Source organism: Apteryx rowi, unplaced genomic scaffold, assembly GCF_003343035.1.
Source record: "Apteryx rowi isolate R43461 unplaced genomic scaffold, aptRow1 scaffold_144, whole genome shotgun sequence".
Classification (NCBI taxonomy): domain Eukaryota; kingdom Metazoa; phylum Chordata; class Aves; order Apterygiformes; family Apterygidae; genus Apteryx; species Apteryx rowi.
The window spans coordinates 1,335,134-1,361,980 of NW_020447686.1; the positions used below are offsets into that span (position 1 = coordinate 1,335,134).

General features: G+C 37.5%; 1 protein-coding gene across 1 annotated transcript in view; it reads right to left on the reverse strand.

Annotated features, from left to right (window-relative positions):
- Positions 1-6,000: 6,000 nt before the first annotated feature.
- Positions 6,001-26,847, reverse strand: part of RAP2A (RAP2A, member of RAS oncogene family) — a 28,747-nt gene continuing 7,900 nt past the window's right edge. Inside the window, exon 2 of the mRNA XM_026058189.1 lies at positions 6,001-7,086. Coding sequence (XP_025913974.1) covers positions 6,849-7,086 — 238 coding nt within the window. The 3' untranslated portion in view covers positions 6,001-6,848. The remainder of the gene's footprint in view (positions 7,087-26,847) is intronic.

The window sequence follows — 26,847 nt, forward strand, 5'->3', positions numbered from 1 at the left end:
TTACACTGAGAAACAGCTGAATCATTTAATATTAAAAGAAAAAACAAACCCCTCAAGTTTGGGACTGATAGATGCCGCCAAGAAAATCTGAGCTCTGTTAGATAGTTTGGAAAATGATAAATAACTGAACACCTTGTTATGCAATGGAAAGCATCAGAAAACCTTTATTCAGTTTGATTATCTATTCTACCTGCAAGAACGGACAGTGAATAGTAAAAAGAAGCTTATGTAATAAGCAAAATGGCTCTAATCTAATCTATAAGCTCAGCTGTAGGGTGCAAGCCTGTTTTGTTTTTCTAAACTGTGTTGTACAACTGGAATGATGAGGAGTCATGCCTCAAGCATTTGGGGTTGATGTACATCTTTTGGTTATTAAACTGCACAAGGACTCTAAAAGAAGAAAAAAATCCAAATATTTAGAATATTTCCCTTCAACATTTCAAGAGGCAGTTTTATACTTCTTTCCTTTGGACTAAAGGGTTTTCTTATAGAAGGCCACTCTTAAAATTTAGTTCTCTGATTTACCTACTAATTTGGAGATAAAATGCATTTTGATTTGGGAATACCATTAACCTTGGTTAGTGATAAATGCTGCATTTTTTCCAATCTACATAATACTCTCCTGGTGTACCTTCACATTTTTCTTCAATAAACTTTAAATTTCGTATTTTCACCTTGTAACCCAAATCCATCTCCCTTCCTCTCCACTCCTCACTGCCTCACTTCTCCATTCTTCAGTGAGATTCCTGCGTGGCTGTCTGACCTTGCAAACACTCCTTACAAGAGCAAACAGGCATGTTATCCAGTTGTCTTCCTATGTGGTCACTGTACTGTGAAAAGTTTGGAAAAAAATTCTCAGTGATGCCCACACTATTTCAGATTCAAGTCAAACCAAAATGCATGCACTTGAAAGTGCACAGAAAAACAGTTCTATTGGAGTAGGATGAAGATTTGCTGTTAGCRATTCCAGTATCACATTGTGCCTGGTTCACGGGAATATTGCTTTCCTTCCACCCACTTGCAATCCAGCCTGCAAATGCAACCTACTGTCTGCAAGTCAATGTGGGTTCTGTCTGGCTTGTGCCTCAAAGACAGAGCTAGAACAATGTCAATTCCTGTTTCCAAGCTGTGTTGTTTTTGCTAGGCCAATAGGCACAAAATCTAGTAAAATCTGCACAGATACAATTTTGAACACTGTTAGGTAGCCCAGCTATTGAGAAAGTCCTTTTATGGTCACTTTTCAAGCAAAAGTGCAATTTAAAAATATTAAGATACCACATGAGCAAGGACACAGAGGGGCTGAGACAAACAAAAAAATCCCACACAAACAAAAAAAACACCATGCAAAACTTAGCCCTATTTTGAACCATCTTTTTATCTCCAGTGTAGTAAGGTCCTGTCAAACAACAGACAACCAAAGACCAAAGAAATCCAAATAAGTAACAACCAGCCTCAGAATCCRGATGTATTCACACAAGGCATCAACTGACCTTAGCATGAAGAAAGATGAGACACCTACAGCTCAAAATGTTTGCACATTTACTGATTGCAATTAGCACAAAAAAAAMCAGAAAAGGCCCTTCTGCAGGTTTCATGGCAAAACAGGAATTATGTATAGTAAGAAGACTGACTAGAGCACTAAGTACATCCATACAGAAACAACAGGAAACTGGAAATTTATGTTTGTTAAAAGAGAATGGTCAAGCTGGTGGCTAAAAGAGGTAGACAGATTATTATATCCTAAATACTACTGTCAGCCAGACAGGCCAACAAAGTAGTTGTAAGCAATTTTAGAATTTTTCTATGAGGACTCAGAAAAAAGATGCTATTTCAATGAAGAAGAAAGCACAAGGCAGCAGTTAGACAGCAAGAGAGATGATCTTACTTAAGAAGCTCTAGTTCAGTGATCGCCTAGTCAAGTGGCAGAAGCGACCAAAAATGGTGATCCAGCAAGACTGATACCTGTGGAGGTTAGACAGAGACATTTATTTCTAAATAGAATGTTTTAAAGTTTTCTCAGAGTCAACCATTTTCCTGCAGCAGCTACAAAAAAAAAAAAGGGCCCAGGGAAGACATTTAAGATTACAATATTTAAATTTTTCTAGTTGTCCAGTATTTGGAAAACAAAGAAACAAAAACTTGCATGCATGGCACTGAAGTTTTCCTAAACTGTTCAGAACAGCCCAAAGAATTCCTGTTGTCCCTGTATAGGTATCTTCTTGGGCAAAACAAAAGATTATTGCTAAATTAATGGTACTGCAAGAACCCATCAGCAAATGTTCCACTGGGAACTGGTTTACAGAATGAATGGGGAAAGTCAAAAACATAAAATTAACAGTATGTGTCAACCTTGGTTCGTAAGATGTGCAAGCCTCAGGCTTCTTGTTCCTTACAGCATACATGATATGAAAACAAGAGATCAACCAGCAACCTCTCATTACTGAAAACAGTGCATTTTACTGATACTGGCATGATTAAAATGTAACTGCTGATCAGTGCTAATTATCTAGAATAATCCTGTTAGCATTAGTTCAACTGTTCATTTATAAATCTCAGCAACACTAATTGTATTTGAAGTTGTTACTAACACTAACTCCTTTTGTACAGTGATGAAAGCCTGCAAAGCACTCATCCACTGAGGAGCTGATAAAACAAACAATCCTTATTTTAACCCTTTGCAATCTCAATGTTATCAAAGTACTGCTGGACATTAAATATATCATATTGACCAAGTTCATACATCATTTTATTACATTTTACAGTAACCATTACACCTCATCAAATACCTAGTCTTACTGATTGCTGGCAGTGTACATCTCTTTCAGAAAATAAGRAAACAGGACAACTTTGCCATGGTTCTTTATCAAGCCTACAACTTAAATCACAACATGCATGCATCTGTAAAAATGAAAATATATTCTCTTTTGCCTTATTGCCATTTAATTTGTACTAGAAAAACATTTTGGCAGGAGATACTTAGCTGAACTCCAAATAATTAATACAGTGGTGTTTGAAATTACTGTGTGGCTCTAGTTGGCTTTGGACAAACTTTTTGACAAAATCAAAGTGGACAATATAGGAAATCCAAGGGAGGTTTCATTAAATAAATTTATTTGTTAAAATAATTTAACTCCAAATACAACTGCTGAGTTTGCATTGAGTTCTATGTACAATTCTTGTTTTATTTGAAACATCAAGGTTTAAACAACTGACATTGTTACAAAACAAACTGTTGCCCCRTTTTAAGTTGCCAGTTGTATTAGAGCTCAACAATTAACTGTGAAATACACTAATTCACCTCTGGGAAACTCCAAATCAACAGCATTAAGCCTGGTTCCAAAACCCACTTCAGTCATTCTTCAAACCCTGATCAAGAATTAACAGATGCACAACAATGCAGATAAAAGCCCCCTGCAGTTGTCAAACATTTGCTTTTGTTGCGGAATTTCACAATTAAAGCCTAACCAGTGCTTTGACTGTACACTGGGAAAAAAATAAAATAAAAAACAAACATGCACAAAACCCCCCAACCAAATGGCTGACATCTTTAGGCAACATTCTATACAGGAAAGCAAATACCAGTAGTTTTCCCACAGAAAAGTAATGGCAACTGTAGCACTGGGGTTAGAGAGAGGCTAGAACCAGAACAGAAAAAGTCACCAAAATCTTTCTGATGCTTTTAAGGAGAGAAGGAGAGAGGGAAAGGAAGGRAAAAAAAAGAAGAAAAAAGCAGTTATGCTTAATACTCTTGATCTGATTCTGGTTTATTTGTTTTGCCTAGTTTTGTGTGTCTTTTTAAGGGAAGGAGGAAACAGTTGCAATCACTATCATAGCTTAAAAGAATAAAAGTTGCAACACTTAAAAAAACCCAACAATAAAACTGGAGAAATGCTGTTTTTGTAGAAAAGTACAAAGCTCTACAAGAACAGCCAAAGGAAAAGTGGGTCTTTGGAATAAATCATAATATTTTAAGGCATGTTATAAAAAACTTTCAAATACTATAATTGGTAGTCCTATCAGGGTACAAATTAAACAGTGACCCAAGAGCAACGACTCCTACAGGGCGGCCACAAAACATGTGGCTCACTTAACTACCTTTCTGCTAACCTTATATTTTGAAAAAAAATCTCTGTCAAGTGCAACTGTCATTGATTCAAGCTCCACTATATTCACATTAGTGGAAATACAAATAGTGCATAACTACTTCCTCAGAATTATACAATGAAAAAAACAACATCTACAATCCCCCCCCNGCAATATTGTGTGGTAGCATATATGGCCTAGGCTTCTAAAAATGCAAAAACGTAATGAAAAAAACAAGCCTAAGATCTTTTCATTAATGTTTTCTGTTTGGAATTTTACTGTGTAATTTTTCCTATATTACAGCCCATCTGTTTTACATTATTAAGTTTGTGTTAGGCCCTTCATATTGTATTTCATGCCATTTTGTTGGTTGTTGAACAATCTGTGAGGTAAGATTTTAACATCTCTGTAAGTAACAGTGCCTAACGTACTCCAAACTAAGTTTTAAATTTGGTATTTCTGAGCRCTTATGCAGTGGATCTCACACTGACAAGCTATTTCACAGATAGGTGTACTGCTCAATAGACCATTTCCCAACCTAGATATTTTAAGATATAATTAATTCAACATCTCAAATTTCGCTTTAACATGGTGGCTGACACAATGGGCAGGCGGGCGGGGGGGGAAGAGAACATTCATACCATCTAGTTTAGGCATATAAATTATGCTTGACTCAGAGGACCGAAATTTAAAGCCTAAGCTTCCTAACTAGTCAATGGAAAGAGGTAGGTGCCTCTAGGAGGGCAATTCAGAGCACCCAGAACGGGCATTCAGATGCCAGAAATAAGTGGTGTGAATATCTCCCTAAGAGAACAAAGAACAGTAACAAAAACTCTGTAAAGTAGATGGGAAAAAGGACCACATTAACATTCTAGTAAGGCTTAATGTTTGTGACATCTAATGCCCTTYGATACATTGGTTATGGAAAGGTTTTGAAGGATTAAGGGCAGAGATGGCCAGTTCTCTTCCATCAATATGATTTTCTTTAGCTGTTATCCTCTTAACTATAGTTTAAAATGTTAAAAATATTTATGTATGAAAATCAGCAAAGGCGTTTTGTACTCAAGTTTCCTTTGTAGAAGATGAGAGCATTTTTAGGAAGTTCTGCAGATGGAAGCAAAACTCTCAAACCTAACTCCAATTACAGCATTTCTAAGGGCCATATACACGCACATGCACTCTGAACACACACGCACACACACCCCAGCACCCCTGTTTTCACTCATTTAAACACAAGGAACTACACTGTTACTGCACAAGATTGAAAACTAATAAAAATGCATGATGTTATTTAGACCACAGGCTCAGTGATTTATATTTTTATGGCCAATTTTACCTAGAAAAGATCCAGCTCAAGACAATCTCTCCAGCATTTAAAATCTAAACATTTGAATGAAATCTTTTCTATACTTTGATTGTAAGACTTCAGAATAGGTATTTCTGTGCCATTAGTCATGCAAATGATAAATACTTCACTGCTATGAAACTAGCAAGTCAGAGCACGAGCATCCTCTCAAAATAAAATATTTGCTCCCACCATTTAACACTCCAATAATTGGGGCAACCTCTGAATAGTGTGTCAGGCAATTAAAGAGCCATTTCCACGCTCACCTAAGGAATTATAACTGTAACTATTTCACCTCTGAACCAAATGATTTCACATGGTTATTCAATTAACAAAGTTTTCAACATTAAAGCTATGAAATAGCAAACTTGATTTTCAAAGGTTAGTTAGGGATCACACCAGAGAACATAGCCCTTAAAGGCAAGAAAAACTGTTGTCTTTAACAAACTTAAAAATGCAGGATGTTCATACTGTCCCATGAGGTTTCTGCAGAAGAGAACATATGGATGCAACATGGCTTAATTTTCCTTACAAGATGGTACTAGTTAATCTATTAAAGTGTTCCTTGTTAGTAAGGCTCAGCATTTTTTTTTTTTTTTTTTCATCACAGTTGCTTCCTCCTGGTTCAGTAAAGTGATAAAGATGCTTCCTGCTTTGTAAACAGAGGGTTTGTTTGGCTTTTTGTCTGACCAAAACCTGAAGCAATCCTCCATTTTTGAGCAGCAAAACAAAAGATTTAAAACATTCCAATGCCATACTTTGTTTCTTCACCCATCATTTGTTTTCAGATCTTGCCTCTCATTTCATACACTGATGCAATGTTTTCTATTTCAAGATGTGGGATAAAGTGTAGAAATAATAGCATCAATTTTGAAAAAAATCCAAACTAGATAGGTCTCTGGTAGCCTCTTCCTCTAACACTGTCAGAAGTTCAGGTGAAATCAACATATTTGAGCAAACTTGGCCACAAGTGATCGCGCACATCCTGAAGCACGGTAATTAGACACCGAAAGACTTGGCTCTCCTTTTGCACTTATGCTAGTTGTGAACGGTCTTCACAGATATTCTCTCTACTGCTTTTGTTTCCCATTACCAAAAGTTTTCTAACTTCTTATGAAATAGTTGCTGTTGGCGCTGTCTAACATGACAGCGCAAGTAAGCTCAACTGGAACGACCCTGTAGATCAGCTGGCTGTGCCATAAAATTGCAGGTGCTCAAGGGGAAAAATGGGTGAGATGTGGTCATTTAACCCAATTATATTCAGAGTCAGTGATTGACTTTCAATGCTCAGCTCTGAGTTAATGTTGCTACTTCACTACAGGCGTATTTCAAGTGACCCACAAAACAGGAAGTGAAGTAGACAGTTTTACCACCTTACAAAATTTCTGCAAATTAGGTCCAGGTTAAGTAATTTTTAATGCTATTGTATATTACATGCAGAACAGCATGGATCATCTTTGTCTGGCTGTGCTGCATAGTTCATCTGTCTAACAATTTCCGCAAAGAGCTCATCCACCATTGTTTTACTCTTAGCAGAGGTCTCCATAAAAGGGCAGCCCCATTCTTCGGCTAAGGCTCTGCCTTCATTCGATGATACTTCTCTCTCACTTTCCAGGTCCACTTTATTACCAACCAGAATTACTGGCACCTTCTCATACCTACAATTAAAACAAAAACAAAAAAAGCCACAGCAACAATTATGTATTTTTAAAATACACTCAAAATATAAACATCTATTTGCAAACAATACAGACCCAACAGAAATAATACATTTAGATAATCTTTATGTTAAAAAGTGCTTTTACATTCTTCACATCCTGGAGTTTGTTACACATCTCTTTCCTTTCAGAGTTTTCTTAAAGTCCTGATGAATGCTTCTTCCTTTGAATTCCCCCCTACCAGGAAATCTGTCTGGAACACTTCCGCACTACAAAAACTGGTAATGTAATATTCCTATGCTGGCAATCTCAGTTAGGGTGTAAGAACAGGATGGAGGTTCAAACCTCCCTCCAACATTACATTCTCTTTCTCCCTGAAAACATATCATATCATACTTGCTGCCTGTGATGAGGAAGATGCATCATTCTCCCTTTCAAAGGTATATCCACGTTTGGTTAATATACACAGAACTCTCAAACAAGCAAGAAAAGGGAGAAAACCAAAGGGTCAGTAAATTAGTTTGAAATTTCAAGAAGTGCAGCCCACTTCAGGTGCTGTATACACACAAAAGTATGTTACATGAAAATGTAACATGTATTAGCTAATACAGAAATATATAACATTCCCCTGCAGCATTCACATCATTGTGCCAGTTAAACAAGCTGAAAAGCAAAATTTGTAAGTACCAGGCAATACTATCACAGTGCTGCTTCATAATCAACTTGGACAGTAGAATAGATTATATAAGCTATGAAGGAATTTATTACTTTACACCTCCCAGTGAGGTGATCCTTGCCAATTTTTTAAATTAAAATGCCTGTCTTTTTTTTCCTCCATCCTCACATGCATAAAACCCTTCTCTAGATACAGAGCTAAACAAGTGTTCACTCAGGTTTTAAATTTACATATTTGCCATAACAGAGAAGAAAACACGGGACCTATTTCCAAAATGCTCTTGCATGGATTTTCTCATGAAAGCAACCAGGAACAAAAAAAAAAACCCCAAACCAACCAACCAAACAAAAACAAACAACCCCCCCCCCCACAACTGATTATGGAATTTAGCACTTAAACCAAACCAAGATTTAAGAGAAATGAGATGGTTCCCTCTTAATTCAAACCTGAATTCCTACTTTGTATTAGTTTAGCAGTACTGTTTTGAGTCAAATCACTGAAGTAAGACCAAGTTGTGGTCAGACAACATTCATAACTAACACCTGCAAGCAGTTTAAGATGTCACTGTCCTTAAGCCATCTATTACTATTCCTTTATCTCCCTCCCTCTCAGGCAGGGCAGCAGAGCGGTGCTGGTGCGTGTGTCTCAGCTGGTCGAGTGCAACATCCAGCAGCTTGGTCTAATGATGTAACTAAGCTGTCGAAAGACACTGTGCAGGAACAGGGAATCCACGTTTCTGTCAACTCTGCTACATGGAGAGTGAGTTCCCACAGAGTCACAACAGATAACAGGACAATAACTTCTCAAACCACCTCTGCAACTCTTACACCACCAGAGCAATATCAAAAAATCAGTCCAACTATGTCATAAGATGCAACTTAAATTCCTGACTTTGTTAGGTCCTTTCAGTAACTRTGGGAATGTCACTTATTCCAGTGTCTAAGGTTCTTGTCAATAATCACACCAAATTCCTCTCATTTCTCACTCTATAGATATTTAGCATAATGAGCACCAGCCTTTGGGAACTCTTGCAAGAGCTAAGTTGCCACTCATGAAGTACCAAAATAGGCAAAAGCATCCTGAAATCTGTCCTCCTGCATATAAGCACACCATGGCATAATCTCTACATAAGACAGCCAGTGTTGAATAGATGAGACAGCAATTCAATACTTCTTTTTATCTTTATTATTCAAATGCATGGGCCCTATTTTATTTACTGTACAGCATTAAAACTCCTCTATCAAAGTGGAAGCAGCCACACCTTCAGTTCGTTTCTTGATATCCAAGGACCCCAAATGTAAACTTTTTCAAAGCAACCACTTCAGAAGCATCCAGTGAAGTAGTGGATGAGCCAGAATTAGAATACAGGATCATCAGCTCTCTTCTCATTCTGCAGGATCACTCCAATTTATTGAGAAACATATGGAAACCCCCCCACACACACTTGTTGCAAATTTATAGCCAGTTCCACTGAGATATTTAAAAGCTTTAACGGGTTTAAGAAAGCTGGGCAACTAGATATCTTTGGAGATCTGTTTGCTATGATTACTCAGCATCTAGGGATATGGAAGGGGGGGTAAACACCAGTTTCGCATTGACGGACCAAATGCAGAATTGATGGGATGACAGGCTAGATGTGAAAAGTCTAATTTATTTGCACAGTATCATCTAGGAACTATAAGGTAGAACAGATGGAACCACTTTTCTATATTGCTTTTGCCTGCCTTAACCTCTTGCTTTTGCACCATTCACTACAAGCCTTCTCCACCTAAAACGAGATATGAATCCTATAATCAATAGCCTTACTCACCTCATAATCCAGATTCATCCAATAACTGCTTTTAACATTAAATTGTATGAAATGTGTTTCTTCAAAACCTCTAATGATATCATCTTATTCAAATACATCCTCAAAGAGCAAAAAAAAAGGTTGCTCTTGCAAAATACATTCCTGCATTACCTAATTTTTGAATACTCAGCTTTACAAAGCAAATACTTTCTTTTTWTTATTATTATTATAACACAAAGTTAACGCAAAATTTGTCTGTCTACGTAGAAAAGTCAGTCTCCATTATCTAGATTAATGGAGGCTCAAATATCCCAAATAGTGGAAAAACAATCCGTGGATACTGAGCAGAGGGCTGACTCCAATTTAGGCTTAATAGCTACAGTTCAGTACCAGTCCTACCAGGCCCAAGTTGAGCGCTGGACAGTCAGCCCAGGTGTCTGTGCACTGTATTCTCCAAATACCAAGACGATGGATTAACCGTGCATTGGACAGTGCCATACCTGAACTAATAAGTCTTTAAAGAAACAACCACACTGTTCAGATATGCTAATTTGGATCCTGAATGACACACTACTTTTGGCTCCATGTCAGCCCCTGGTTGTCCTCATTTAGAGTCTCTAAGGGCCTCCGCACTGTGCTTCCCAGCTTTCTCGTTCTGGTAGCACAGAAACCCTAGAGCTAGCTCTTCACTAAAACAAGCCTTACAAGATCTGAAGTATTAGTCTGTGCACAGATTGACCGTGGAACCAGTCCAGCCGTAACAGGCAGAGCTTACAAGACCCTCCAGACCCAAGCTAACTCTTGAACACTTGAGGTTCAGTTTCTCTAAATTCTTGGCATCATTAATTTCCTGTCTCCAACTACTTCTAACTGAGAAAAAGGTAACCACACTACTATAACAGGTAAAGACACATGCTAGAACCAAGAAACAAGTAAAGATAACTCAAGCAGCCTCTTCCCAGAAAGGATGTGTTCCCATGCTTTGGTGACACCTTTCCATGTGACAGACACTTAAAGCCATATGCTGAGTACAAATATAGCTGAGAAGAATTCAAGCTGGCTCTCCACCCTTTACCTCCCAAAGCTGCCATAATTTCCTGCCTTACACAATATCCTGGGTGATGGTATGCTGAGTATGGGGGAGGACCCTTGTTCACCACTTTCCTCACCACAACTGCTGATCTTGCAGGAGGCTAATTCTGCCTGCCCCTGGAGGTTTCACTGCTCTTCAGTCTTAGGCTGTCCAGATTTTGGCACACTGCTGAAGTTGCATGCAGCAGTACAGGCCAGGGATGGGAAAGGGTGACTTGTCAGATGTGGAGAATTACAAGATTCTAATAAAATTTGAAGGGAAGAAGAACATCTCTTCCCCACAGGCGTTTTATCCTGCTAAATTTAAGTGACCCAAAACAAAAAAGTGTGGCACCTTCTTAAAAACAGCAACCAAAACAAACCAAAAAACCCCACACCCTGCCAGAGCTGCCTTGCAACACTCAAGCAGCAACGCAGAACCTTTCTGCATAATCAGAAAATCAAACTCTGGTATTCAAATACCTCCAAAAGCTTCATATGGGATCTAACCTACCCATAAATAATACTCCTAAAACACAGTGTGCTGTTTATTTTATCCAGCTCTATAACAGACTCTTAGCAGAAGAAAAGAGGCTAAAACCCCACTATCTGTATCAGAGCCCCGAAAAGCCAGACTGTTGCTGCTGCCACCATCACAAGATGTGTGAAGTGGCAGCTCARTCTACTATGGGAGCTGTGCAGAGCCCTCGCCTTCTCAGCACAGCCAAGTCTTCCTACCTGTGCCCTTTATATCCTAGAAGTAGCAGGGCCCCCCCATCCCTGGAGCAGAAAAATCCAATTTTCTCAGTACTGCTGAAAATCTTGGAGCAGCACTGATCTTTTCTAATGAAAAGCATTAGGGCAACCAGAAAATAAGAACCGCTGCCAGTTTCCCCTGTACCAGTGCAGTGAAGTATGTATTCTAGGACAAACACCATAGCGGAGCTCAAAAGAAATATGCTCAAACGCAGTGCTGGAAGACTTGACTTTTCAAGACCTCTTCAGGAACAAATTTTTGCAAGACCAGTTATATATGTTTGTAGGTATGTTTAAAGAACAAAGTACTTCATCCTGTTTAAATGATCTTACTGTTTTAGGCTCCAATATGATGGATACTGAGCAGTGACAACTCCGGAAGATACCACACGACCACAGTCCTTTATAGACCCACGAAAGACACTGCTGTAAAGTCAAATACCATCATATATAGAATGTCACTAATGACAAGATACAGCCCTTCCTTCATAAAAGACAGCCACTAGGTATTTACCAGTTCCAGATAACATTATTCAATGCTAAAAAAGCCCTGCTATCCTTCTTTACAAAGTTCTGGAATGAACAGGCCATGGTATATATCCTCCAGATTTCCTGAAAATGAACACCATAGCCACATGGAACCGATAAATACATAGATTTTAATGTTTAATGTGGTTTAGCTATGCACCACTGACCACACAGCCTTACATGCCACACAGTGATAAACAGTTTCTACATTTTATCTTACCTCACATGGCACGTACACCCACATTTCTGTTTTGATCAATATGTATACTTTGAATACCAGCTTAATTAACTTGTTAAACATTTAGAAAGCCTCTAGATGAATGGTATGTAAATGCTCTTCAGAGATTTTTAGCTTACATTTTTTTCCACCTTCAATCTTATTCACAGAGAGAAAAACACAGGCACGATGATGAAAACAAAGATGACATGAAGTGAAAATATAAAATAATAAAAATGAAGAATTAAAAAAGAGTAAGAATTAAAAAATGAAGTATACTAAGGCTGATAAACAGATTCAATTCACCTAAGCTGTGATAGAGATTGCCTAAAGCTAGAGATTTCTAGCTTTACATGCTACATACTGGGACTACTGAAAGGTAGAGATATCTATCCATGACAACTATTCCTAATTCATCAAAAGGAGTCTCAAAAGGAGTTCCAAACCACCGTTAAATCCTTCTTTTGGATGCAGGTTTCTTCTCAGAATGTATTTGTGGTATACTTTCGATATGTCAAAAAGGAAAGTCATTAAAGAGCTAAAGACCTTAGGRGGGCCAATTCAGGAAAAATAATTATTCCTCATCTAATACTTATAAGAATTTGTGGCAAGAATCCTAGCAAAGAATAAAAAATTCTAGGCAGAATGAAATAAAGTATCAGAAACAGCTAAAGATAGGCAGTTAAATCTATTAGAGTGTATACAAATTCATATATATACACATATGTATTATATATAACAAAAGATAAGTCATATTAGCATTATTTTATAATGTAACTTGCAAACTTTGATTGCCTGGAGTAAAATCTGTTATAACTTGAAGTTTCCTCATTGAGAAAAAAMCAATTCATTCCAAGCTTAACTATCACAACTTTCTTATCCCTTTCAAACAATTCCTTATTGTTTAAAGCAAAATCCTCAATAGTTAAAAATCACATTGGCCTGGAAGGATAAGACAAGACGCACAGTGTTCTCCAATCCGATTCTGAGCCTCTCAAGCATTAGGAAGAGAAGCAGTAAAATTATAAAATCCTCAAGCAGAAACAAACTTAACATTTGTTACGGCTTGCAATTCTTGAACCAAAGCAATAATAAAAAATAAAAATAAAAAAAATTAAGAAAAAGCTTGTAAAGTGATTACTACGTCATTTTAAGAAATTTAAGCAGAGAGGACATTTTATTTTTTCCAAATCCTAATTTCTTGTACTTTGGCATTTAAAAATTTTTAATGTTATGGATTAAATTATCAGCAGGTGCAAAGTCTGCATAGCTCTATCTTTTTCCATGTAGTTCTGCAAATACAGAGGGAGGGAGGGGGAGGGAGAAGTACCTAGGTTTCTGCAAAGTTTGAGTGGTTTGCTCTGCAGAACATGAAAGTCATTCCTGCTTCTCAGGTAAATCCATACAGAACAGCTGGGAGAAAAAAAATCCCACTATTATGACACAAACATGTCATTACAGTTTACCAATTAACTGCATTTAATATTCAGTTTTGTAAGCTATGTTGTGTAAGGATTTAATTAGTTAAGCAACAACTCCCAACTAAAAAAAGTTTTAAATCATTTTTATAAATGAGAAGAAGTTAAAGAGCTTATTGGAAGTCCCACTGCAATTAAATGGCTGAGTCATGAATTATTTTGCTATAAAGACTAGAGTATGGCCTAATTGCAGGACTGGGAATCTAACATTTTATTCCAGGTTTTGACATGAACTCCATATATAGCCTTTGGGAAAAAACTCTTCAGATGGGTAGACTGAGGTACATAAAGTCAGAGTAATTGTACTTACTCACAGGACATCAAATTAAATAATAATTGTAAAACAACTTAAAGAATAGTATAATAAATAACAACCAGACTATATGCCTTTTGAGAAGACCTCAGAAGCTATCTATGAAGCTTTCTGAAAACAATCACCTCAACATGAATTAAACACCTTAAATTAAATTCAGTTCTGTGGTTGTTACAGTTAGCTTACGCTTTCCAGTTTCATTTCTAGGTCTAGCAAAATTTACAGCCATTGCCGGTTTTGTACAGAAATTGTTTGGCAGGCTCAGCCTTGTTATGGTGCTTATGAAGGATTAGAGGAAATAGCTCTCTGCCAACCAAAAGACCAATGAACAACAGCAACAAAACCCAACGCACTATACTCAACACAGAGCACATCATTTCTAGGCAGCTTTCAGCAGAGAACTTGCAAGGGAGAAATCCTTAACAAGGATGATGGATGATACTATTTGATACACATACTCAAAGGCCATCTGATAAACYTATGTGCCATTGCTGCAACACAGGCAACAAGATGATGTGTGACATCCATGTATGAAGGACACTGAAGAATTTTCCAGGTTAGTTCCAATCAGGGAGAAATTGTTATTTATAGAGAATTTTCCATATCTAAGACCCCACATGGGACCTAGAACAACGATAACCTCCTTCCAGATGTTCAGCCTGCTTCTACAAGTCGTGTCAGATAAAGCCTCTATCTGCAACTCTGGTCCATCCCTTGCTTAAAATACCTGAAAATTCAATGGACTGACAACTTGCCCTACGGGAGAAGGGTTCGCTATTGACTTTGAAGTATCCAATCAGTCCTAAAGAAAAAGACCACTAATCATCAAGATGTTAGGGAGACCTTTTCCTCAGCAATTTAGCAGAACTCCATGAATGTTTAAACTACATTCAATGATATCAGTTCCCTCTAAGTGAGGCTTTGGCATAGGAGGCAACAGGCAAACAGCAGGCAACAGGCAAACAGCGCTTTCAGCGCTGGGGATGACAACAAGGAATCTATGACAGGAGGAGTATCGGCAGTTCTCACCTACTATTTCAAACACTTGATAGCCTTAGCAAACAAGAGGTCTAGCTTTCACCTTAAAGATGACACCCTTTTTCTGCTATTTATCATTACAATTTKTATCTAAAACTGAAGTCTCTAAACACTGAAAAGACTAAGTGGTATATAATATCTACCTACTGAGCAGCAGGTTTGCTGTGAGCATATCTGAACATTTTAATCCTCGAGTTCCCTCTCCATGCCAATCTAACTTCTTGTCTTATACAATTGAACATCCACAACATCTGATTGAATCCTGAAGTGTTGGCCACATTAAGCACTTGAACACTGGAATTTTCAAATGAGAATTTTCTATTCCATGGTATAGTTTAAGAAACAATAACCTCACAAGTTTCAATCCTATGTAAAATGCAAGAGAAGTGTTGTTACCTGGCTCATTTCATCATGACCAATTCTTGTTTCTTATATGATACTTCCAAAGCAATGTGAAAATTAAAACTTTCTGCAAATCTGACATTCTCACAAAAGCATCGATTTTGCTTAGCTCCTCTATATTCAATTTGCTTTGAAAGAAATCTAGTTATCAAGAAAACTATGAACACATCATGAGGTATGGTGCAGTTGCCTTACTACAAAGTTATTGCTCAAAATTTCCAGACTGGATATCTAAAATTGGGTATCTAGTTTGTCAAAAACTGCTGCTAATAGCTGTAAGCATAGCTCAACCTTTTGAAAATTAGGTTGCATATTTAAGTGTTTAAACTTTGGGTCCATAACTGGAAATTATTCTTAATGACTGCATTAGCTTTCTGACCTTAAAAATTATTTGAACCATATGCCATACTAATACATTATTAATAATATACACTGCAGTGTAACGAATGCGACAAATATGTCAAAGCTTTCAGTACCTATCAACAATACATAGAAGATACTAAAGAGACTATCATCTATTTTTTATTTGTATTTTAAAGATGTCAAAAAGACTTGACATTCTTTAAAATGACCATTTTTTCACTTTAGAGACATAATCACTTAAACTTTATCCTCCAGTACTGTGCAGAAAACACATTAAGGATCAAGTGATAAATGTTGACGTGGGATTTAAGAGATGTGGGTTCAGTTCCATACCCAGCCACAGACATCCTGTGTAATTTCTAGTGAGTCCCTTAAGCTCTGCATCTCTGCTTCCCACTTGAAAAACCAATAGTGTCAGCCTTAACCTCAGAATGCCTGTGACACGTGAACAGTTTTTAAGACCTTCCATCCTTAGAGACTGAGATAACCTGAATACCCTGAAGGATTTGTTAACAGTTTTGCTCTAGTTACAAAGAGGAAAAAAGTCCTATATCCTAAATATTCTCAGCAGTAGGCTACAAAACAGCACAACTCTTCAGGTTTTCTTTACAATGGTATTGTATTCAGAACAGATACATTACGGTAGATTCCACGTCAATGCCAAGTTTGCCAGCAGAAAGAATAAAGCTATTGGATTAGCCTTAACTCAGGCCAGGAGCTAAGAACACCAGCATGGGGACAAATCAAGATTGTTACCTCAGAACAACTGTGCAGGCTTGAGGGGATATTGCAAGGGCTTACAGTATCTTAAAACATATGCTGTCTGTGAGGGATTTCTTCTCCTCCTTCCTCTTCTGTACAGAATTTTTACAAGGTCAGAAAGCCTGCCTGCTCTGATGATGCGGTGTGATGATGTGTGATTTGACTATATCTCTTTGCAAGGGCAACGAAATAAAAAAGCAGATATCTATTAAAAGCAATGTAAGCTTCTCATACATCATATAACAAATCTATGAGTTCTGATTTTCATATCTCTGATTTATTAAATTGCTGTGTTCGGTAAAATTTAACAGTGACCCTAACATGCATTGCCATTTATCTATCAGTCCATGCATTGTCACAAGAAGTTTCTCTCAGAAATGTATCCTTTCACACATGAACCTTTAGATGAAATACTGTAATATTTTAAAAGTTATTGTAAACTTATGGCACAAAGGAGCACTGACGAGGAGGGAGAGAGGAACTGACCAAATAGGTTGGTACCAGTTCAGATGTATCAAAGTTTAGGCCTGTAGCTGGATTTTTCCACAATCAGAGCACTTACAAGATCTTTCTTGCCTACAATCTGGCTAGAAATTACATCATTATTTCAATTTCTAATTCCTGTCAGACTTAGAAGCAAAGAATCAGTTGGACAGGAAGGGACCTTGGGAGGTCTCTAGTCCAACCTCCTGCTCAGAGCAGGGTCAGCTATGAGATCTCAACCAGGTTGCTCAGGGCAACATCCAGTTAAATCCCAATGTTTAATTTGGTTCAACTGGGCCACAAAAATGCCCAAACTATACATATATTTATGTCTAGGAACTGATAAGCATACTTACACAACTCATGCTAGACATACAACCTAGAAAATATTTTTCATTATGAAGGCAAAGTGAATTAAACAGATTTTACAGAGTTAACTAAAGCTCAAAGCATAAGTTAATGACAGCTTCAATCTCCTTATCCTTGTTTATTTAAACTTTACAAAGGGAAACTTATTAGTGAATATACAAAGCAAAAAAGTTTGGCTAAACATAAATATTCAAATGCATAAGCCCTTTAGAAAGGCCAGAAGACTATACACTTGTAAGGCATTATTTCACTCTTCAAAGTAAAAACATTCTTATATTCCTTTAACCAAGTTAAAATCACTGGAGCAGGAAAAAAAACCCTACAAAACTTATTTAAACTGTTCTAATAGGATTTTCTCTAGCTCATTAAAATTACACTTTTACATGTCTTTAAGAATAGGCCTAACAATTAATTCAAAACCTTCTTAGTAGCATCACTTGCTTCTAAAGGATTAGAATTCAGGAACTGCCATGCCATGCTGCCCAATTAGAACCACACAAAATATCAGCTTCTTCTCTATATCAAGACAACAGCCCTCTTACTCTGATAAGACAGACCTTCTGATTTTCAGCATTATCCATGTATATGCCTCTGAAAACATATGCAAGCCTGGATCACAAAATTCACCCCTGACAATTTGATTGCCACTGCCTGACCTATAGAATCAAACACTATATATGGATATGAACTGCATTGTCATAGTTGCTTTTATTTATTTACTTTTTAAAAGAACTTGACCTTTTGCAATGAGCCTAGCTTCAGGTCACCTAAATAAAAAAAGGGGGGGGGGATTAAGGGGCAAACAACCTCGCATAAATTTCTGCTCTCTCATCAATCCCCTTGTAGGAGCCAAGGTAAATAGACACCAGAGTTTATACAATATTGCATAGCCTGAAGAGAATCAGTGTCTAGTATGAAACAGTTCTTGTTACCCTAGTAACCACAGAAAAATACAGCTTAATGTCCTTCAAGCTATTAAAAATATCCTACATGGCTTATAAGAAAACTTTACAGAAAAAAATGCTCTGTTGAGACAGATTTTCCTCGCAACAGTACAATTAAGTTACAACTCTTTGGGAATTATTCAGAATATAGATTATTTTACAGAAACTGTAAGCAAGTGGCAGTGCTGCTACAGAGAACCAATTTAGGAGACAATAACAACTTAGTGTTTTCTCTTTTACTTAAGAAGCAGTGCTATGACTTCATACACTTTTGATTATAGTCAAGCCCTCTTCTACCAAATAAAATTTGCCACCACTAAAAAAAAAGTTTGGGAACTTTTGGATTACAACAGTGAATCTGAAGATCCCAATTAGTTTCATTAGCAGCCGTGAAAGCTGCTTCTCTCCTGCTGAGTTTCTACTGGAACATTTGATTTTTAACTTGGGAAGGAAAAAACAAAACAAAACAAAACCACATTCTGCCATGACTTTGGAAAGTTACTGGCCCTCACCTTATAGAATAATTTAATTATTTACTCTAAATATGGTTTAATTAATTTGAACATGCAGTTGGACTGCTTAGGATGAAACCAAGAACATTTTCTTCCTCACAGTTTTCTGAAGTGACCTCCATCCTTAACAATTCAACTTCGTAGCTCAAGCAATTTGATTCAGAAAGAACACAGCATCTATTTAAGTCAAACTCTCTTCATATATAAAGATGAATACACAAAAATAAGAGCTTCCAAAAATCTTGCATTAATATTTAAAACCTTTGGTTCATCTTCAAGTATGAAATAGCCTCCCACTGCATTGAGAATATATAGGATGGTTTACTGATAATCTCTCTCCTATATCGACCACAAACATTTTCTTAGGAACTTCATTCCTCCTATAATGAGACAAATGCCAATTATAGTATTAAAAAAAAAAAAAAAAGCCCTCCGCAAACAGTAATTTCTTCTAAATCAACATCCTAAATGCACTGTAAGACTTGAAACTAAAACTTAACCATTCTAGCTTTCAGAACTTTCCTAGTTAGAAATTAGTGTTTATAAAGTGACACCAGACAGAGGGTTTCTAGTACATAAAATGGTGAGATCTAACCTTTTTATTCTTCCTTGTGTGTATATGTATATACCAAATCTAATATTTAAGCAACTATTAAAATGAGGTTGGTGAGAATGAAAAGTTAAATTCTCATCATCTCAGATGTTGAACTATTGGTGTTTTATGTTGAACTATTGGTGTTTTATTTTGAGTGTTTGAGTGTTTTATTTATTGGTGTTTTATTTTTATTTTCTGTTTATTTATTTTTATTTTATATATATATATTTTTTTTTGGGGGGGGGGGGTCTGGCTCCAGGTTTAAAAAGTACCCTTTTCCCAAAAGAATTATTCTAGTATAACTGACAGCTACTTTAACTTCTACAAAGACGCTCTGTTGTCTTTAAGCACCTTGAAGCTCATTCCACCTTGCACACCTTCAAGCCCATCGGCTATTAGGCCCCGTCTCCATCAAGCCGGTTACCCTCCAGAGTTTTGCTGTTGAGGCTGCCCACCCCACGGGGCCACCAGGGCTGTGAGCACCTGGCTGCTTTGGCTGGTGTCAAACAGCCACGCCGCGAGAGGTTGTGTCCGCCGCAGAGCCAGCACACAGGGGTCACAGCCCAAAGCTCCCAGCTGTCAGCAAGGCTGCAGCACCAGAGTGGAGCCACGCTGGCATTTTGCCAGCAGCTGCATGTTGGCTGCTGGCTTGTGTCACTCAAATAGGTGGTTACTCAGCTGACAGAAAGGATGCGTTTTGCTAGCTTACAGCAAAAATAATATGGGCATGCCTGGGACTGGAAGAATGAAAACCTTTGCAACAAAAGGTTATGTCTGTTAGTGACAATTTGTACGGTGGGGGTGGGTGGGAAGAACTCGCAACATTTTAAAGAAATTTAGGCAGGCCTGGTTTCTTGGAAATTCCCACATGGACACCAATTTTAATATTGCTTAAATTAAGAATACACTTAAATTCACCTGAACCGAGATCAAACAACATGACTTTACATTGCTTTAACTAAACTTGTTTAGAAAGTAACTTAGACTTAGTCTGCATATGGAAATTTCATTGCTATTTTACACCACTGTAAATAGAACACAATTAAAGAACTTGATCAAATCCATATTTTGTTTTGTGTCCTCCCTCCTCCCCCCAAAGACTGGAAGATTGAAAAACCTTTCTGCACATATGTTTATGTGTACATTAACTGTATTTTTTCTGGACAAACTTACTTTCAGGAGTGACAGCATTTAGGTAGGTAACAGTTTGTGCCAGACACTAAATTCTAAATGCACTTTGTTTTTATTCTTAAAAATAAAAAATATCACCCCAATATTTAAATGTCTATTTGTCACAGTCTAGATACAGAAAGGGTGAACACATTTATATATTTAACCTTCAAAACAATAGTAACAATGGTAAGAAAGTACTGTTGTAAAAGTTGGATTTGTTTTAAGGTGTGTATTTAAAGGTACCATACACCCATACCATCTTCTTTGCCCAAAAGATCTTTGTTGAATCACTAATCGGTACCTAGAATTTCCTGAAAATATCCCACTAATTATTTTTTCACATTAAGTTGTCCCATGTAGAAAGGCCATTTCAATTAACATGAAGGTACGTGGAAGCCCAGACTGTTCCCAGTCCTTTTAATCTAACCGCACTTCTTGCAGACAGACAAAGTCTTTCAAATGAAGGTGTTTTGATCATCTCTGGGAGAAGAATGTAGCCTTCAATTACCACTCCAATTATCTTGGCTAGGAAAGCAATACAACTGCTTAATTTTAGAGTAATAAGTGACTTTCAAGGTGTGCCTTCTCAGCTTTCATCTTACACTGATCTTTCCATTGTCCCTCTCTGGAAGATTAAAGTAACATTATGGCAGTCACTTTATTTCAGAATAAAAACCACCTGCAGGAGAACTCAACAGGCGATTTACCTTATCTTCCTGAATGCCCTCATTTTGATTAAGAAGTGGATGCTTTTTTGTATACTTTAGGCAAATACAATTTACTAGAGTCAAAAATAGGAAAAATAAGATATTCAACATCCTGCAATACACAGCAAATTGCATTAAGTGATCAAGATGATCAAGTTCTTGAGAAACCATGAAACAAATATTGGTTAAACTATTTAAAACAATCCTATTATTTCCTTTCCCATATTGAGTCTACAAGGTAGCAATTCTTCTCAGAGGTGAAAACTTTGTAACCACAACTTTTTGCTCAATGTGCCCATATGAGGCCTTAGGTGATACACCGGTAATCTTTTCAATACAAGGCATGCACTTTACTCTCCTTCCTCCTTCCTCACGTCCAGAATACTCTGGATCTTTTAAATTCAAGTATACCAATGCCAGTTTTCTGTGTATTTCATTTTCCTTTTTAGAACGCAGCTACATTGTAAACTTTGATAGGTTAAAAACTGGATTATGTGGATTTGTTTAATCAAAGAGTTAAAGTGGAAAGAGAAAGTAGTCAGGAGAAACCACCTTTCCATCATCAGATCAGACTACCATGATGCTGATCTTGAGGTTCTTGCAATAAAATTCTTAAAGATTTCACATTTCAAACATGTCTGTTATACTTCAGTGGAATCACTGAGGGGTTATCACATTTCTCAGAGCTATTGTTTCATATTGTCTGTAGGTGTCAGTCACTTTCTTTTCTTAAAACAGGACCCTACTTAAACATATTCCTATTACATCTCCTGTCTATTAGCCATTACAGTTGTCCAGGAGTTGAATTCTGGGCAATCACAAATGTAACTGTCTTTTAAAATGCAATCCAGGAAGATGAAATGAACAGTAACTCTGGTCCATCAGGACACTGCCTATGATTCTTATCTGTTGCAAATGCATCCCCAGATACCCAGATGGCTTCTTTCTACCAGCAACAATCCTTCCAGAAGGACTGTGCTTGCTCACTGAAGTTCTGGAAAAATCACCTTAACACAGAGGCAGAGCAAGTCCAACATCTCTTCAGTTACTTGGTCAATACCAAAGCTGAAGTACAGGGCCTGTTGGCAGCAAAGCTAGTTCCACAATAACTGCAGACTTGAGTAGAAACTGGTACTTGGAGTGGTAATATGAACAGCATTTCTTGCTAAAAAATGCCGACAGATTTATCACTTGATTGTTAGCAAGCACCTGGATTTGGTTGCTACGAAATTCAGTTACAGCAAGCACTAGAAATAAAAGGGTCAGAGGAGGCTCAACTAAGAACTGCTAGATGGTAAGTAAAGTGATCAGAAATTTGTAGCTACTAGATAATGAAACAGTGATGCTTCAGTAAGAAGCAACAGAGGCTACATGAACTCAGATGAAGAGACTATAATGTGTATAGTGTCAGATTTGAGGCAATACTATGTAACATTTGATACCCATTCAGACAAGTCTTGGAAAAATTATGATCTGATCCATGATTTTATTTTTAAATGCATCTGAGAGTTCTTCAAACCTACTCCTATCACAACATAATCACACATTCACCACATCAAAAATAGGCAGCCTAACTTTTCCATAATTTGAACAGAAATTGGGAATATTTGGATAGAGTGAAACTCCATAATATACAGTAATGCCTGAATTTTTGGAACACCATCAACTGGAACAACTAGCAGAAGGCTATCAGCTCTCTCACATGGCCAACTGATAGTAACTACTGGAGAAGAAGATGATATCGAGATAGCCTGCTGAGAGTTCACAGCTTTTAATRTTAAGTGAGGCTGCAGTCAAGGGAGAGATCTTCAAACTAGCAAAAATACAGAGGAGATGCATATGAAAATTAGTATATCAAGTTTCTTCCTAGGGGAGAATCTATGATCCTTCAGACAGCTGTTTGCCCAAGGTACAAAATAGAGTTAAGTAGATTCTACTCCAAATATAATTCTATAATCAGCAATAAAATATAATCTGTGCACAGAACTCTTTTTAGAGAAGGGAGACATCAGAACTGTCAAATGTATTCTTAAGGAGTTGATGTAAAGTCTGCATTTTAGGGACTGACAAGTCATAGAGCAGACACAGGATTTTCAAAGGGGGGCATGAACATTAGGGCATCTAAAGAGAAAGCATTTCCCACTTTGTATTGGCAAGTCTATGAACCAGAACATTCTGAATATTCATACTTAAACCTGAACAACCTCATTTGGGTGAGGGGCCCATGCAGTTCTGTGAAGTGTGGTAACGAAGCACTGTTGACCAGCCGATCAGCTTCAAGTACAAGAATTGTCAAGCCCATACTGAGAACGTCATGATCATCAAGTCTCCAGCCTACTCAATTTTCTGTACTAATAAGATCCATACAAAGGTGTTTATCAATTCCAACGTTCAAAACCTAAGGGAAGAAACTGATCTGAAAAAGCAGCATGTAAAGAGAAAAACATTATGATGGTGAACATTTCTAGGCCTGAATACAAAACTGAGGTACATATACAGGCTGGGGACTCTAGGAGAATTTTGGGAGCCATGTCCAAGAGAATGATCCACAAAATTCCTGCCTATGCACTTAAGTTCCCGGAAGGCCCCATCTATCTAAGGTCTTTGTCAAAATGACTTAGTTGCCTGATGGCCTACTACTATGGAAAACTAGCTGAACCATATATTGGAATCACAAACAGAGCTGCACACCCTAGGCTTGCTAGGGATTTATAGATCAGGYATGCAAGCAACTTAGTCCCTTGTGATGCCTAACTCACTAAACATGCTTATGTGAGTCTAGCAACATACACCAGTAGTAATGTATTCAATAAAAAACACAACTGACATTCCTTTCATGCGAAAAGATGGGAACAAAAGGATGTAGCAGCAGTGCTGTTTCACACATTTTACATAACGGTATAGTGATTGCAACACTGGTCAAGGAGGTGAAAGACCTGGATCATACACCTTCTTTAGCCATAGGTGTTTTCACATCTGTATTTCCCAGAAGACTGCCCTAAACACCAAACTAGAAGTAAGGTTGAGAAAACACCCTTCCATCTTCCTGTTGAAGATGAGCCACTATGAAGGGAAATACTAACTCAAAGGCAAATTCATAAATTCAGAGAGAAAACAAACAAACAAAAGTCAGGTGCACAAGCCGGTATGGATAGTCACCTAAAGAAAGATACTAAGGACTGAAACTCAGATTTCTCGGTCTGTTTATTCATTTTAAATTAAGAATTCCCCACAAAAATCCAAAAATCAGTATCCAAGACAGTGAATGGGAACCAGAAGACTCCTCTAAGTCCAGGTGACCATAGCATTTCAGACAAAAATCAACTGTTGCTCCATGATGGCAAAGTGGTCACTGTTTTTCTTCCATTCTTTTCAAACCTGTCAGTAGCCTACCAGGGGAGAAGGATTGCCTCCCAAGAGGAGGGAGGCTACATATGTAAGGAGATGGACGAATTGGTTTGCTGCAGCAGGAATACACCCCTCAGAGTAAAGCAGATTCCTAACGAACTGACAACAGAAAAGAAACACCAAGTTCTTTTGCAAGACCCATTTCCATGTCCTCCCTATTTCTCCATAGAAGTGCAAGGGAAGAGAAGGCTGAAATCAAAGGAAGGAAAGTGTGTCTCTTCCAGTGCATAGCATGGTCAGACACTAGTGCCAGGACTCCCTGCATCTGTTCTACTTTGGACAGCATCCTGCATGCTTAGTACCACCTCCCCCCAAAACACCCCCTCCCACCAACACACAGCAAAATCCATCGTTGACAACAGGAAAAACTCACAAACAACCATATGCTGCGCACTGAGGAGGTTATCAGTGTTAAAGAACCCACAGGAGGTGAAACAATTTTAATGGTACTAAACCTGACCAGAAAAAAAACAAAAAAACAAGAAAACACAAACAAACCCAAAACACACACCAAAAAACATCCAGTGGAAGAATTCATTCCAAATTCCTGCTTGGATTTTGAGTGTGGATCGCAGCATTAGCCCAGGAGAAGGTGACTCATGCTTCTCTCTTCCAGGCATTGTAGGGAGTAACCTGCGTGTCAGCCACAAAGAATCTAACTGCTTCGGAGACCGGCTGAACAGATGCCGGCTTTAAGCAGCAAGATGGAAAGCCTGGATTTGATCAGAGAGTGAGAAGCACTCAAACTAGTTAGGATATTTTTTTTTTTGAGCGTATGAAAGGCATCTCATAGAATGCTCCAGAAGAAATGATTCAAGGTGATCATCTGCTGCCTGCCACATTCTTGTCAAAAATAGAAAAACTGAATTCCTAAAGTAAAAAACAAACAAAACAAAAAATCCCATCCCAAAATCCCACCCAAAACATCATCTTTACATCAGTTTGTCAGCACCATTATTAGAGCAGAAGAGAGCAAGATTTGAATATGAAGACAGACGCAATAGTACTACTACAAAAACTCTTTACAACATTAAGTCCTTTTGGCAGTAGAAAACCAGCAAAATGAAAACAAATCTTCATAAAAAGCAAGGTACTAGCAGTATACAAATAAGGACTGCTGTCTTACAGTGCACAAGATACATACCTCCAGGATTCTGCACCACAGCTAAGTGTAATTAAAAACAGAAGTGGGTGAAAAAGCAGATTTTTTGGGGTTCATTTGTAAATTTTTGGGTGAAAATATGGTCCAAGCGAAAGACTTCCGATTCATCACTTTGTTTTGACAAAAGCAACRAACCTCTAAATTTTAAAACTGAAATTAAGAACATGGAAAGGAAATTTCAAATGGAAAGCTGTTCTTAAGAAAATATTTCATTTATGCATTACTAGACAGGTCTTACAAAAAAATCTTTTTCAAAAGAAAATTATTTGCACCTTTATAAAACATTTAAGGTAAGATTTAGCACAGCAGTTAAAAAGATTATGGCAATGTGGGAAACTGCAACCAAATCTAATCAGAAGAAAGTAGGTTGATTAGTCCCGTCTTATTCTCTATACTGTAAGATATATTAGGAGTAAGAGGGCAAACGGCACAAACATGCTCCTACCCAAAACAAAACTATCTTGTCACAGTGAGCACACACATAGCCAAGAGGTGATCTATGTGGTTATTTCTTGAAAGCACCTTTTTTTTTTTTTTGCAACTAATCAGAAACCCAGGTCTGAAGCTTTTCTTCATAACATTCAGAGCCCTTCAAGTTTGGCGCCCTTATCCAATTCATTTCCAGTTCAAACTGAATTGTGGTCAAGTCGATACGTGAGAATCTCAAACACTATTAATCTTTTAGATAAGGTGGCTACCTGTTATCCAGAACAATAATGGGAAGCCACCAAATCATAGCAGAAAGTAAAGAATTATATTTTATTTTACCACAGACAACTATCATAAGCCATTACATATTCTAATACTTTGACATACTATAATATTGTCTGTATCATTACCCTGATTACCATTACCATTGACACCTTTTAAAATATAGATGTTACCTACATGACTCAAGTCATGTCTCAAAACACAAGCTAATCAACTCCAAAAATATTTTTCCTCCTTTGCCCTTCACCTCATCTTTCACCTAGTCTAGGCCTGACCAAGACAAGAATAAAATATTTGGTTACCC